Source organism: Phragmites australis, chromosome 15 (genome assembly GCF_958298935.1).
Source record: "Phragmites australis chromosome 15, lpPhrAust1.1, whole genome shotgun sequence".
NCBI lineage: Eukaryota > Viridiplantae > Streptophyta > Magnoliopsida > Poales > Poaceae > Phragmites > Phragmites australis.
The window spans coordinates 12,230,479-12,242,822 of NC_084935.1; the positions used below are offsets into that span (position 1 = coordinate 12,230,479).

At 46.0% G+C, this 12,344-nt stretch overlaps 2 protein-coding genes across 2 annotated transcripts; one reads left to right on the top strand and one right to left on the bottom strand.

The window, feature by feature from the left end:
• Nucleotides 1-325: 325 nt before the first annotated feature.
• Nucleotides 326-12,089, bottom strand: LOC133893289 (probable amidase At4g34880). Its single transcript, XM_062334277.1, has 5 exons — nucleotides 11,420-12,089; nucleotides 10,828-11,042; nucleotides 1,350-1,586; nucleotides 1,004-1,190; nucleotides 326-835 (listed from the first exon to the last, which is right to left on the bottom strand). The coding sequence occupies exons 1-5, from the start codon at nucleotides 11,933-11,935 to the stop codon at nucleotides 479-481; spliced, it is 1,512 nt and encodes a 503-aa protein (XP_062190261.1). The 5' UTR covers nucleotides 11,936-12,089; the 3' UTR covers nucleotides 326-478.
• Nucleotides 3,176-4,914, top strand: LOC133892933 (uncharacterized). Its single transcript, XM_062333924.1, has 4 exons — nucleotides 3,176-3,826; nucleotides 3,905-4,148; nucleotides 4,224-4,282; nucleotides 4,905-4,914. The coding sequence occupies exons 1-4, from the start codon at nucleotides 3,501-3,503 to the stop codon at nucleotides 4,912-4,914; spliced, it is 639 nt and encodes a 212-aa protein (XP_062189908.1). The 5' UTR covers nucleotides 3,176-3,500.
• Nucleotides 12,090-12,344: the final 255 nt, after the last annotated feature.

Consider the following 12,344-nt stretch of genomic DNA (forward strand, 5'->3'; position numbering starts at 1 on the left):
TATTGAACTGTTGACGGTACTTTTCTTATTCAACTGCGATTTGTAGCATATTCGGTAGCGCTTAATTTTTCCATGCTAACAAAAGCTATTAACGATGCAGGGTACTGTTCCAGAAGATATATATATATATATATATATGCTGAAGATATCTTTTGATCATCTCATGACCTGGAGCTTGAAGTTTGAAAAATTCATGAGCTATATTCTCATCGTCTTATGTTATAAATTGTTTTGTCTTCAGAACACGTTAGAGTGGTGTCTATTTTTGCTTCTCCCTGGATTTAGTTTTAGACTATAATACACTGTCGTATGCAAGCACCCATGCTTGTACCAAATCGTTGGTCCCTGCTGAATTCTTTTTATTTGCGATAATCATGTGTTCTGTTCAGAACAGAGGACGAGAGTTTTAAAGTTATTACAAGATGGTTATTTCATGGAGTTATTCTGGCATTTTCTTGCTACATGCCATTGACGCTAGCTAGCGCTTGAAAGCAGGCGGCTTTCTCACTTTGGACGCCTGCTCGAACGCAAAAGCCATCTCGATCAGCCTCGGCTCGTAGCCCTTGAGCCCACCGAAGCAGATCCCAAAGGGGACCCCCCGCTTGTCGTAGCCAGCCGGCACGGCGATGCCGGGGTAGCCGCCGACGGCGAGGACAGAGGAGGCGTCGCTGTTGGGCGCCACGATTGCGTCCAATTGGTGCTGGTTCATCAGCTTCTCCAACCCGTCGGTGGACAGCTGGTCGAGCCGTCGGATCGCGGCTCTCTCCGCGACGCCGATGCCGTTTGTCTTCTCGGCCGCGATTAGGTCGGGCTGCCCAAAATCCTTGAGCCTCTCCTGCAACCAACATCATCGTCGTCGTCGTCATCTGATCAACTCGTGGTTTCGCTTCAGCTAACAGCGATCGATGTTTAACCACAAGCATCTTGAGAATTTATAGCAACTATTCTTGTTGATTCTGCAATTTTAAAGATATAAGAACCCGAGGTGAAGGATTCGGTGTACCTCTACAGGATGTGCGTTGTTGAATGCTATGACTTCTGCAAGGGAGCGGACGGGGGAGTACAATAGGTCTGACAAATACGCGTTGATGCTCAACTTGAACTCTGCATACATCGCAATCATCTCTTGTATACCCAGATCAGTCAAGTTTGTTGCGATGTCAAGATCGATCAAGGTGGCGCCGTGTCGCCTTCCATGAAGCGTAGGAACCAAACAATTTTGTGGAAAACCGAATAAACATTGAGCAGTGATTGTCAGTTTATCTATGATCGATATTCTGTCAGAAGAGGAGATACAGTATATGCTTAGGAAAAAGAGTAAGTTACTTTGTTGTAGCCCGAGCTGTTACCTCATTGTGTGGAGATGCTCCTCGTACACCGTCAGATGCACATCATCGTACCCTGCGAAAAACATACTAGCGACACCGATCCTCTTGCCCTTCAATCCATCAGTCTTTAGGAACTGCCTGTACCCACCAGGCGGGATGTACTCGGAGGCCGCTCCAGTTGCCTCAGCATCAAGCGCATCGTAGCCGACGATGGCATCCAGCACATGGACGGCATCGGATACGGTACGGCACATTGGTCTGCAAGGACAACCAAACGTTAATTACCCTTTAGTCAGAAATATATAAACATAGGTCTTTTTTTAATAAACGTGGTTACATGTGTCTTCTTATGTTTTTGGCAAATTTGGAAATTTAGACAACATACGTGACCGTATTTGCGAAAATAGATAACATGTCGACGTATTTGCAAATCTAGCACTCGTATTCGGTATCTCAAATACCGAAATTTGATTTTCGGAAACTGAAAATCCGAAAACACCGCGGGCCCACCGTATTCGGCAACTGAGGTACCGAATACGGCACTGTGGGCCGTATTCGGCACCTCAGTTGCCGAAATATGCCGGCCGACCGATTTTGCTGCGTCGCATCAATCTCTTTTACGTTCAATTACATTTTTTTAATTATATTAATTTGATAAATTAGAGTACTTTGATTATATAAATTAGATTATTTAATTACGTTATTAGAGTACTTAGAGTTTAATTAGAGTACTTAGTTTATTTAATTAGAGTACTTAGATTATACAAATTAGATTATTTAATTACGTTATTAGATTACTTAGATTAATTAATTAGAGTACTTAGTTTATTTAATTAGATTAAATGAATTAAATTTTTTGATAAATTAGAGTACTTAGATTAATTAATTACGATGCTTAGTTTGATTATATGAATTTGATTAGTCTATATAATTATATTATTTAATTAGTTTGATATCATGAATTTCTTTCAACATTTTAATTAGATTGTGTCCTTAGTATAATTATATGAATGTCCTTATCCGGTAAAATTAGAAAAAATTACGTGTACCTTTGTTTAGCAGATACAATATTATGAAGCTTGTAATATATTCTAATTTGTTGTTCACCTATTTGTTGAACCATGAAGCCTTAAATCATTATCATGGCTCATGGTGGTCTTCCCGAGCTTCTTCAGCAGCGGTACGACGAGAACCATATGGGAAGGATGATATTCACAGGACAACAGGTACCACGTTTATATGTGCTATTTCATTCGTACGAGAATTTTGAACTAACGTTGTACATGTATTGGATAACTCATGCAGTTGGGTCCGTTACGAGCCCGGAGTGTGCACAAGATTAAGGAGTTGGACCCTCGATTCCACGAGCCACTCGCACGGGCGGGACTACTACCTTTCGCTCTCATGATGGCCGGAGCTCCCATGGAGGTCGGTGGTAGGACACCTCTCCCGGCAATTGATGAGGCACTGCTCACAGGTATCGTCGACCGCTGGCGTCCTGAGACACACACTTTCCACTTTCCTTTTGGTGAGATGGCAGTAACACTGCGGGACGTGGCCATGCTGACCGGGCTGCCAATCAGGGGTGCCCCGTTAATAGTTTCGCGACCCGCAAGGGAGCAGTGGAAGGGTTATGTTGCAGATAGGTAATTATTTGTTATGTAATGCATTTAAAATATTACAGTGCTATTAAAGTGTCATTGACCATCTGCATCTTATAGGTTTGGTGTGCAATACGACGGGAAGGATGCTGGCCTCTCCATGTCCTGGGTTCATGGGCTGACACAATTCGGTCCATGCCCACTGGATGCGGACGAGAATACACTTATGTAACACTATGAGGTGTACTTATACGTCCTGCTCGGAGGCATCATGTTCTGCAACACGGCAGGCGATTATGTCGTCCCACATATTGTATGGTTAGCAGCCCACCTCGCGTCACATACTTATGAGCCTACATCTTACAGTTGGGGATCTGCAGTGTTGGCTGCAACCTACAGAGGATTGTGTGATGCAACCCAGCGAACAAAGAGGAAGGCAACCATTATAGGGTGCTTACATCTCTTACAGTTATGGAGTTGGGAGTACCTCCCGATTTCCAGACCTTAGGTGCTCAAGTGCTACTACCCAGTTCACATCTCTGATGGCATTGCAGATGACATAAGGCCAACGATGGGATATCGGTGGATTCATGCCAGGCTAAGATGGAGTCAGCAGCAAGACCATGGTAACTACTCCAGGGTGATAAGTGACCTGGACATCCTTAGCGCTGATCTAGTGGATTGGGATCCATGGCGTATGGCACGAGTAAAAGAAATTGCAGATGGTGGACTCCTGGCATCCTCTTGTAGCCGTGACGCAGACTTATGGTTGACCACATGCTTCTTGTTGTACATGAACTGCGTGGAAGTATATTCTCCAGAACGTGTACAGAGGCAGTTCGGGTACCGACAGGTGGTGCCTGTTCCAGCACCACGAGACGCCGGACGGGCGCACGAGTAAGTGTGTTATTGTATGTTGCCTTAGTACATTGGTTATCCATGTTAACAAATTATAACTGTTTATGTCACGTACAGGTGGAGCTCAAAGGGGGGCGGAGGCACGCAGGACTGGGCATCCAAGAATGCCGAGTACATACGGAGGTGGACAAAATCAGCTGCGGTGGATGTCATCATTACTGCTGGACAATACGACGAGGCCACGTACTGGGACTACCTTGCTTGGTACCGTCCGCGCACGCGTGCCACCTTACTCAGCGGACCTGTACAGCCGGGCCCCAGACCCTTCCCCGAGGATCGTGCCCGCCTACTTCATGTTGTGGTAAGTGATGCGTTACTTATATTGGTTTTCTTTGGAAAATCTGTGTATTACTGACATGTCCCTCATCTTATACAGACTGAAGAGGCGTATGAGATGCATACGCAAGCGGATCAACCTTTTGGGGAACTAAGCAGGTCATCATCGCAGAGGGATCGTAACCCTCTCCGGGAGTACATGAGGACAAGAGGATCTCGCTTCCTAAACGCTATACGTGGTCTAGGTGGGTGTGCCCCGCAATGGAGGGGGTACGACCAACATGCCATGGACCCGTCTCGTGCCTCCCACAGCAGGCGGTCCTCCCACAGCAGGCGGTCATCTAGTGCTCGTGAGGAACCCGTCCGGTCAGAATCACGACATACATCTTCAGCTTCGGCGCGTCATGTCTCATGTTCCGGTGCTGAGGCCGAGGAGTGCACGCAGCCTCCTGCGTCCGAGCAGGTTACGCTGGGTTCACTAGCACCTCCAGCTACGATGACACCTCCGGTTGCAGCATCTACTCATCAGGAGGACGTCGTTGACTACACGCAGCAGACCCCTTGCTGGAGCGACCCTAATGCTTTTGACTGGGGTGCTGCAATGCATGCGACCGCCACCTTCACTGATCTACTCGGCGGACAGTCCTCCCATGATCTCAATGAACCTGGAAGTTCACATTGGTACCAGCATGGCGAGCCTTCGGCACACTGGACTCCATCGGAGCACGTTCTAGGGCCGTCCACACTTCCGCACGAGGATCCTTCGGCATGGTACATGCAGAGCCGAGTAAGCGGGGCGGGATACACGTTCGGTGGGGTTCCCACAGGGCAGGCAGATGATGATGAAGACGACTAAGGGCACGCAAGGCAGGGGCCTGCGCAGGCTGCTGGGATGAGAGCCACACACCCGCCAGACGCTTACACGCCTGGAGATTGTGTGAGGCATCGTCGCCGTTGAGTAGCCAGGACAATTTGTCATGACACATGTATTATTGATTTTAATGTCGAGGTCATCCCTATTCTGTCTTATTCACTGTATTATTAATTTAAGAAATTCTCAGTACAGAGGAAACAATAGTAGTTGTAAAGCATAAGTAGCATGGAACCCGGTACAGAGGTTACACATAAAGAGCGAACAACAACAAACATTATCATGTACGATACGCCTAAAGAACATAATATCATGCCTTAAGGGAATAAAATATATAGGGTTACAATAGATGCTTAGGGCGAAGGAAAGTGGCGACGCAAATTAGCGTAAGAATTCCAGGTGCGATGGTCAAAGCTATCCGGGTAAGATGGTTGTCGTCTCCGAGGTGGTTCTGAGAAGTTGTAAAAATGAGTACGAGCAAATCCATCATCATTTTCAGGGTCATCGGTGTCCTCCGGAGATGGAAGCCTCGGAGGGCGGGGTCGTTGTGGCATGAAATCGTCGTCGTCGTCATCATCTTGAGGTTTCTCCGAGGTGGTACCACGTCCTATTTCCCTATTAGTTGTATGGCATCTCGATGTTGTGCGTGAACGTCCTCTTGCAGTGTTCCTAGAACTTTCTCCTGTATTTCTGTTCGAACGTCTAGGCATGGGGGGCATGAAATCGTCATCGTCTTCGTCCTCGTCATTATCTGGATGATTCGTAGAGGTCGCCTCTGTACCCCTTTGATTCGCTGATTGTCGTTGTCTTCTACGCGAACCTGGCATCACACCCCCGCCGAAAAGCATATACATCGTCAAGAAGTGTGAGATTTCTTTGTTGATCAACTGTTCGTCTTCCGGGAAAGCCTGACGCAGAAGAGGACCGTTCGAATCAATGGAAATAAGATAAGTAGGGTGACCAAATGTTTATATGACATACCTGAATATGGGATGCATACTGGTCTGGCGATATTACTATCGTTCTTTGCCTCCTAGAGAAACCTATCACAGAAGGATGGTCGGCCAGTTCGCGGACCCTCAGATACATTTGACGCCGGTGATACAAGAGGGCCCTAAGGTCCTCGGTGGTTACACATTGGAGTGGCGCGGTTAACCTAGAACATATGGGTCTTGCATGCAATTTCGCCACGGCTTGGATTATGTTGTTCTCCTTTAACGGATCATCGTTTCCTTCGCGCACAACCTGTAAGGAGGCATTAAGTGCTATAGCGATCGTTGCAGGTGTCCATGGAAAGCCTGTACTAGAGGATCCCGCCATAGATTTCTTGCTCACTGACTACCTACGCTCTGTCTCTGCATCAAAACACGGATCCATGAATATTTAAGAAACACGAAATAAATAAATAAAATTACATTTACAATACAATGGTCACTTCTTGTCTAAAGGGGTACAGTGCAAACCACATAATGCACAATAAGTAGTACAACTAACAGGTGAATAACATTTTACAATACAAAGTCTCTAAGACAGTTCAGTTTGACAGTGGGCTGATAGTTTACTGACGGGTCGGGCAAGTCCTCCTGTCATGTCCAGGTTGTTTGCAAAGTTTGCACCTGCGAAGGCCATCAACAGCATCTGCTTCATCCATGTCACCTTGCAGCCTCGTAGATCTAGGCCTTCCAGGATCTGTGCGTCGTGCTCGTGGATAAGGTACCCACTTAGGGCCCTCGATCGATTTGTAGTTGGTTCCGATGTTAAAGGACCGCATCTTTGGAAGCCATGTGCTCCTCAATGCATCGATCGTGAAGTACGGTGATACGTACTGTGATCCGTCATTGCCACCTATGTCCCTGCAAGCGGCTAAGACATGCGAGCACGGGATATGGTGCAGTTTTGGCTTATTGCATGTGCACTTCACCTCGTTAGGTCCAAGTTGACATTGCTGCACGGTGTCCCCGGCGCTATACCCTGGAGCATACCTACGGCGGCATATGACCTCAAAGTCATTGTTGGCCAAGTCGTAGATCCTCGACCGATGAAAGTGTGCTTTACTCCTCCTTCTTGATATGATTTGCTCCACCTTAGGTGAAAACCGTGTGCTGCACTTCATAGCAGCATTACCACGGTCTCGAAAGTAGTCCGCCGTTCTGTAGAATGTGAGCTCAATAATGGCACACAACGGGAGGCCCCGTACTCCCTTCAGGACATTGTTGAACGCCTCCGCTATGTTCGTTGTCATGATGGAGTACCTAACATGGGATACAATAATTTTAGAATGGCTATTTGCATAAGAATCGGTACAATATGATCATTACAATTCTATGCGCTAACCTGGCACCATGAGTGTCATGGATAAGGGCCCAACGCTCCGCCGGCTTCCTCGCTATCCACTGGCTAAATGTACCACGTGAACGACTAACGATAGTTTGGCCCCCAACCATTTGCGCCCGCAGTTGATCCTCCCCTGCTTGCTGGTCTGCCATCATCTTGTGAGTGGTCTCATTTAACTCTCTCCATATCTCGTTGAACTTCGCCTGCTGGTTCTGAAGACATAGCCCTTTGAATCTCTTTACAAGCGACTTGCTGCGGTACCTTGTGTACAGGTTCGCGCCCAAGTGTCGCATGCACCATCTTCTCTCCATATCAGGCCATGCAATGGAGCAGTTTGTGCTATCATGCAGCACGTCCAACGCATGCAGAAGACCCTTGTTGCGGTCTGAGATGACGCAAACTCGTTCCCTATTTCCCACGACACGTGTCCTTACCAAGGTGAGGAACCACAGCCAACTATCATTGTTTTCACTCTCAACCATTGCAAAGGCGAGAGGAATGATCTGATTATTTGCATCTGCCGCCATTGCTGTCATAAGGGTACCATGGAACTTGCCGCTTAGAAATGTGGCATCCACGCATACAACCGGCCTACAATGCCTGAATGCTTCGATGCATTGTCCAAAGGACCAGAATAACCTAATGAGGTATCGGTTAGTAGTGCTATATGACCCATCATCTAGCCTGATCGGCTCATCCGCCATGGCCCACTGAGTCCCTGGATTCGTCATGGCAATCTTCTGCAGCAGTCTCGGAGCATTGTTGTATGACTCTTCGAAGCTTCCAAACAGCATCTTCAACGCCTTCTGCTTCGCTCGCCACGCGGTGTGGTAATTGATAAGCATGCCAGTCTTAGTGTGCACCTCCCCCATAATCGATTTTGGCGACAAACAAATTTCTGTGCCAATAAGCGTGATGAGGAGTTGGGCTACGAACCTCGCATCAACGGCGTGGCTCACATTCCTAATAGCCTCTTCGCTGCATGTATGTGGGGTGTGTCTACTAATCACAAAATAGTTCTCATATTTCGGCTGATGTGCTCGTACGAAGTAAAGGCAATTCGGGTGCTTCGTACACCTGACCTCATACTCCGTAGGGTTAGACCGGGCGCACTTGTGGTCCCTTCTTGTTATTACAGCATAGTTGCTAATAAAGTGGATGACCTCCCCTCTGTTACGAAACTGTTGCCCGACCTGAATGTCGCTATTCTGGTATCCCCAGTTAGATAAGGTGTTATACTCAACGACGACACACTCCAGGAGCCCAGTACCACGAAAGTACTGGATCGCCGGGACCGGGTCATCATTGTCAGCAGCTTCTTCATCCCCGCTACCACCGTCTTCATTATCCATGCATCCTGCATCGACCTCACCAGGGTCCACTCTACCTCCCTCTCTACTGGAACTGCCCTCCCCGACATGCCCTCCATCCTCTTCATGCATCACCTCCTGGCTTGAGCCTTCCACAGTGGTCACTGCATCACCTTGCACCAGTCGTGACACTATGTTTACGTACACCGCCATATCAAAGTTCTCCTCCAATGCCTTGCGTGAGTATAAAGCCCATGCGTTGTTCCTACTCATCTCGAACAACGTATGGACAACAACCGAGCTATTTGGAACAAGCCGCGGCCGTACACCCTCTAAGACAACAGTATGGGACTGCTGGTTCACACGCAAAAGGCGCATAATATGTGATTTCAGGCCATCTAGATCAATAGGTACCTCAACCGAACTCTCTATGTGCTGGCAGTTCTGAATTGTTACAAGTCTCCCGTGCAAAATTGTGGGACGTTCTCCATAATAAATATGGAAAATCATACCGTATCTCCTAAATAAATATACATGTAATAAATAATAAGTACAAAAATAATACTAATTAAATAGTGCAATATACAACTAATATGCATCTTTGTTGCTACTGGACACTATCTTCTACGGTTCTACCAAACCTAAGTGATTAAACTAATTAATCAAGTTAATTGATTAATTATATTACTTCAATAAAACTAATTACCTAGATTAAATCACGTAAATTCATGTTACTATATTAAGTAAAGAATCTAATCACACTTACTAATAAAAATTATATAACCCAACTAAATCATTAATTTAAATACTCCAATTTACCAAAATAATATAATTAATCAAATGTACTTGAATGAATTTAACAATATACTGACAAAATAACTAATATACTTCTGAACGAACTAAGAAAAATCTAATTATAATTACTAATTAACTACGTAATCTAAAAACTTACCTTAAGGAAATTGAGCGCGGCTGCTGCTCGCGTTGATCCTCTCCGGCTGCCCCCACTGCTCGAGCTGCTTCTCCTAGCGTTGCTCCGCTGCTGCTCTCTTCTCTCCACTGCTGCTCTCTTTTCTTCTCCCTTCTCTCCTTTGCTGCTCTCTTCTCTTCTCCATTCTCTCCTTTGCTGCTCTCTTCTCTTCTCTTCTCCCTTCTCTCTTCTGCGAGCCAGGGCTTTTTATTAAGCGCAAAAGCAGCATCCCGCTGGCACGCACACACCGAAAGCATCGACAGGACGTGGAAGTGACATGATGCACTAAATTCGGCAACTGAGGTGCCGAATACGGCACTGTGGGCCGTATTCGGCACCTCAGTTGCCGAATACACCCTGTACTCTGCTGTATTCGGCAACTGAGGTGCCGAATACGGCCCACAGTGCCGTATTCGGCACCTCAGTTGCCGAATACGGTGGGCCCGCGGTGTTTTCGGATTTTCAGTTTCCGAAAATCAAATTTCGGTATTTGAGATACCGAATACGAGTGCTATATTTGCAAATACGTCGACATGTTGTCTAATTTCGCAAATACGGTCGCGTATGTTGTCTAAATTTCCAAATTTGCCATATATTTGGGTTTTACACATGGAAAAGTATGCACGGAGATTCATCTCGAAAAGTATTTGCATGATGTTGCTGTTTTATTGGGCTTCACAGATACGCTAAATTAGTGATTGAAGCTTAGTATTTAGAAATATGTTGATGTCACAACGAGTGTTCAACACACCGACCAACTTAACCTTGTCAAATCAGCCCGTAATAAAAAAAAAAATCATTTTACAAAACCAGAAATCATATATCATAAAATAAGAAAACTGACGGTAGTAAAATCCTTAATACAAAACAAGAAATCACATATTATAAAATTGGAGGAATTAACAACGGTAAGATTTCTATTACAAAATAAAAAAAACTAATTCTGAAACCAGAAAACCGACGAACCGAAAATCTCTAATACATGTATATGTATACATGTGTATATGTACACATATACATGTGTTAGATAGACATATACATATACATTTATATGTATATATATGTGTGTATATACACATATACATGTACATATATGTGTTAGATAGACATATGTATATATACATATGCATATATACATATATATATATATATATATATATGTTTATTTATTTATTTATAATAGACTGTCTACTTGGAGGTTGTGACCGGTTTTGCTTACCCAATAGTATCTTGCCTAGGCGTGATGGGGATGACCCCAGATCGGCTTGTCAGCCCAACAGTTGGCTTAATCCCAACCACGGAGTTCCAGGATGACGGGCAAAGTATGGAGCCATCGGTCTCCGACCCTAGCGTCACCGCTGCCATGTTCGTCGCCGCAGCAACACCTGGCCCAGCGCTGGATCCACACGGTGTGGCGGAGAGAACGTACGGATTCTATAATTTCACATGTATTAAATATACGATGCACAAATACCTCTCCGGTCACAAATACTTAGCATTTTTCTTATACAAAACATAGTTTCACAACGTAACTTGACCAATAAATTATTATTGTAATATGTCTATTAAACCTAAATAAATTTATAATATTATAAAAGTACAGTTTTCCGTTTCAAAAAAGATATTACAGAAGTATTTTTGGGAAAAACCTATACATATGACTTTTGTTCGCATTCTAAGTATTAAAAAATATATTGTTCTCAGAGTTTAAAATATATGTATATAGATAACAACGAGTATTTCTGACTGAAGTAGTATAACATCAATGATGTACCCTTAAAAAAGTTAAGTTGAGATTAATTAATAATTACCAGTGTCTGGCCGCCGCGAGCGCTCCACCCGGAAGCAACGGGGCGGAAGTTTGACCACTCAGAGGGGTTGGCCTTGCCGAGGATCACAGCGCCGGCGCGGCGGAGGCGGCTGGCCACACCGGCGTCGCGCTTGACCACCGAGCCGAGCAGCGCGAGCGAGCCGGCCGTCGTGTTGAGCCGGTCGCGCGTGGCGATGTTGTCCTTGAGCAGGACGGGGACGCCGTGCAGCCCCCCGGCGCCGCTGGGGCAACGGCCGGAGGAGCGCTCGGAGTCGGCGCGCGCCGCCTGCGCGAGCGCGTCTGGGTTGACCTCGATGACAGCGTGGAGCAGCGGGTTGAGGCGGCCGATCTGGTCCAGGTAGAACCGGACGAGCGCCGTGGAGGTCAGGCTGCCGTTCCTGAAGCCGAGCTGGATGGCGTCGACGGTGGCCTCCTGGAACTCGAAGCCGCCGCAGCTGACGGCAGCGATTGCGAGGGCCATGACGAAGGCGAGCACTTGGAGGCGCAGCTCAGCCATGCTGAGTAGCCGTGCCACCTCAGTCGGTGGCTTGCCGTCCTCTACTTTACTGTTGTCCCCCCTCTCTCTCTCTCTCCATGCAAATATGTGTCTTGAATTGTATTGTTGAAGTTTAGCACCTTCCGGGGGACAGCCGCAGCCTTGCACATGCACTGCGTCAGGGATAATATTATGCTTTGGAACATAAGGCACTGATTCGACATGGTCTTAATTAATTATATGCTTATGCGTTTTGCAAGCGTGTGAGCGTTAGGCACATATGCTGGATCCTAACACATACGCGGAGGGAGATTACAAAACTGTTTCGCTAGATGTCCGCCGCTAGCTGTTCCACATTTGTATGTGAAATTTTTTTGTTGTGTATATATAGTTCTTTTGAGGTAGTTAAGTACATTAGTTACATATGCTC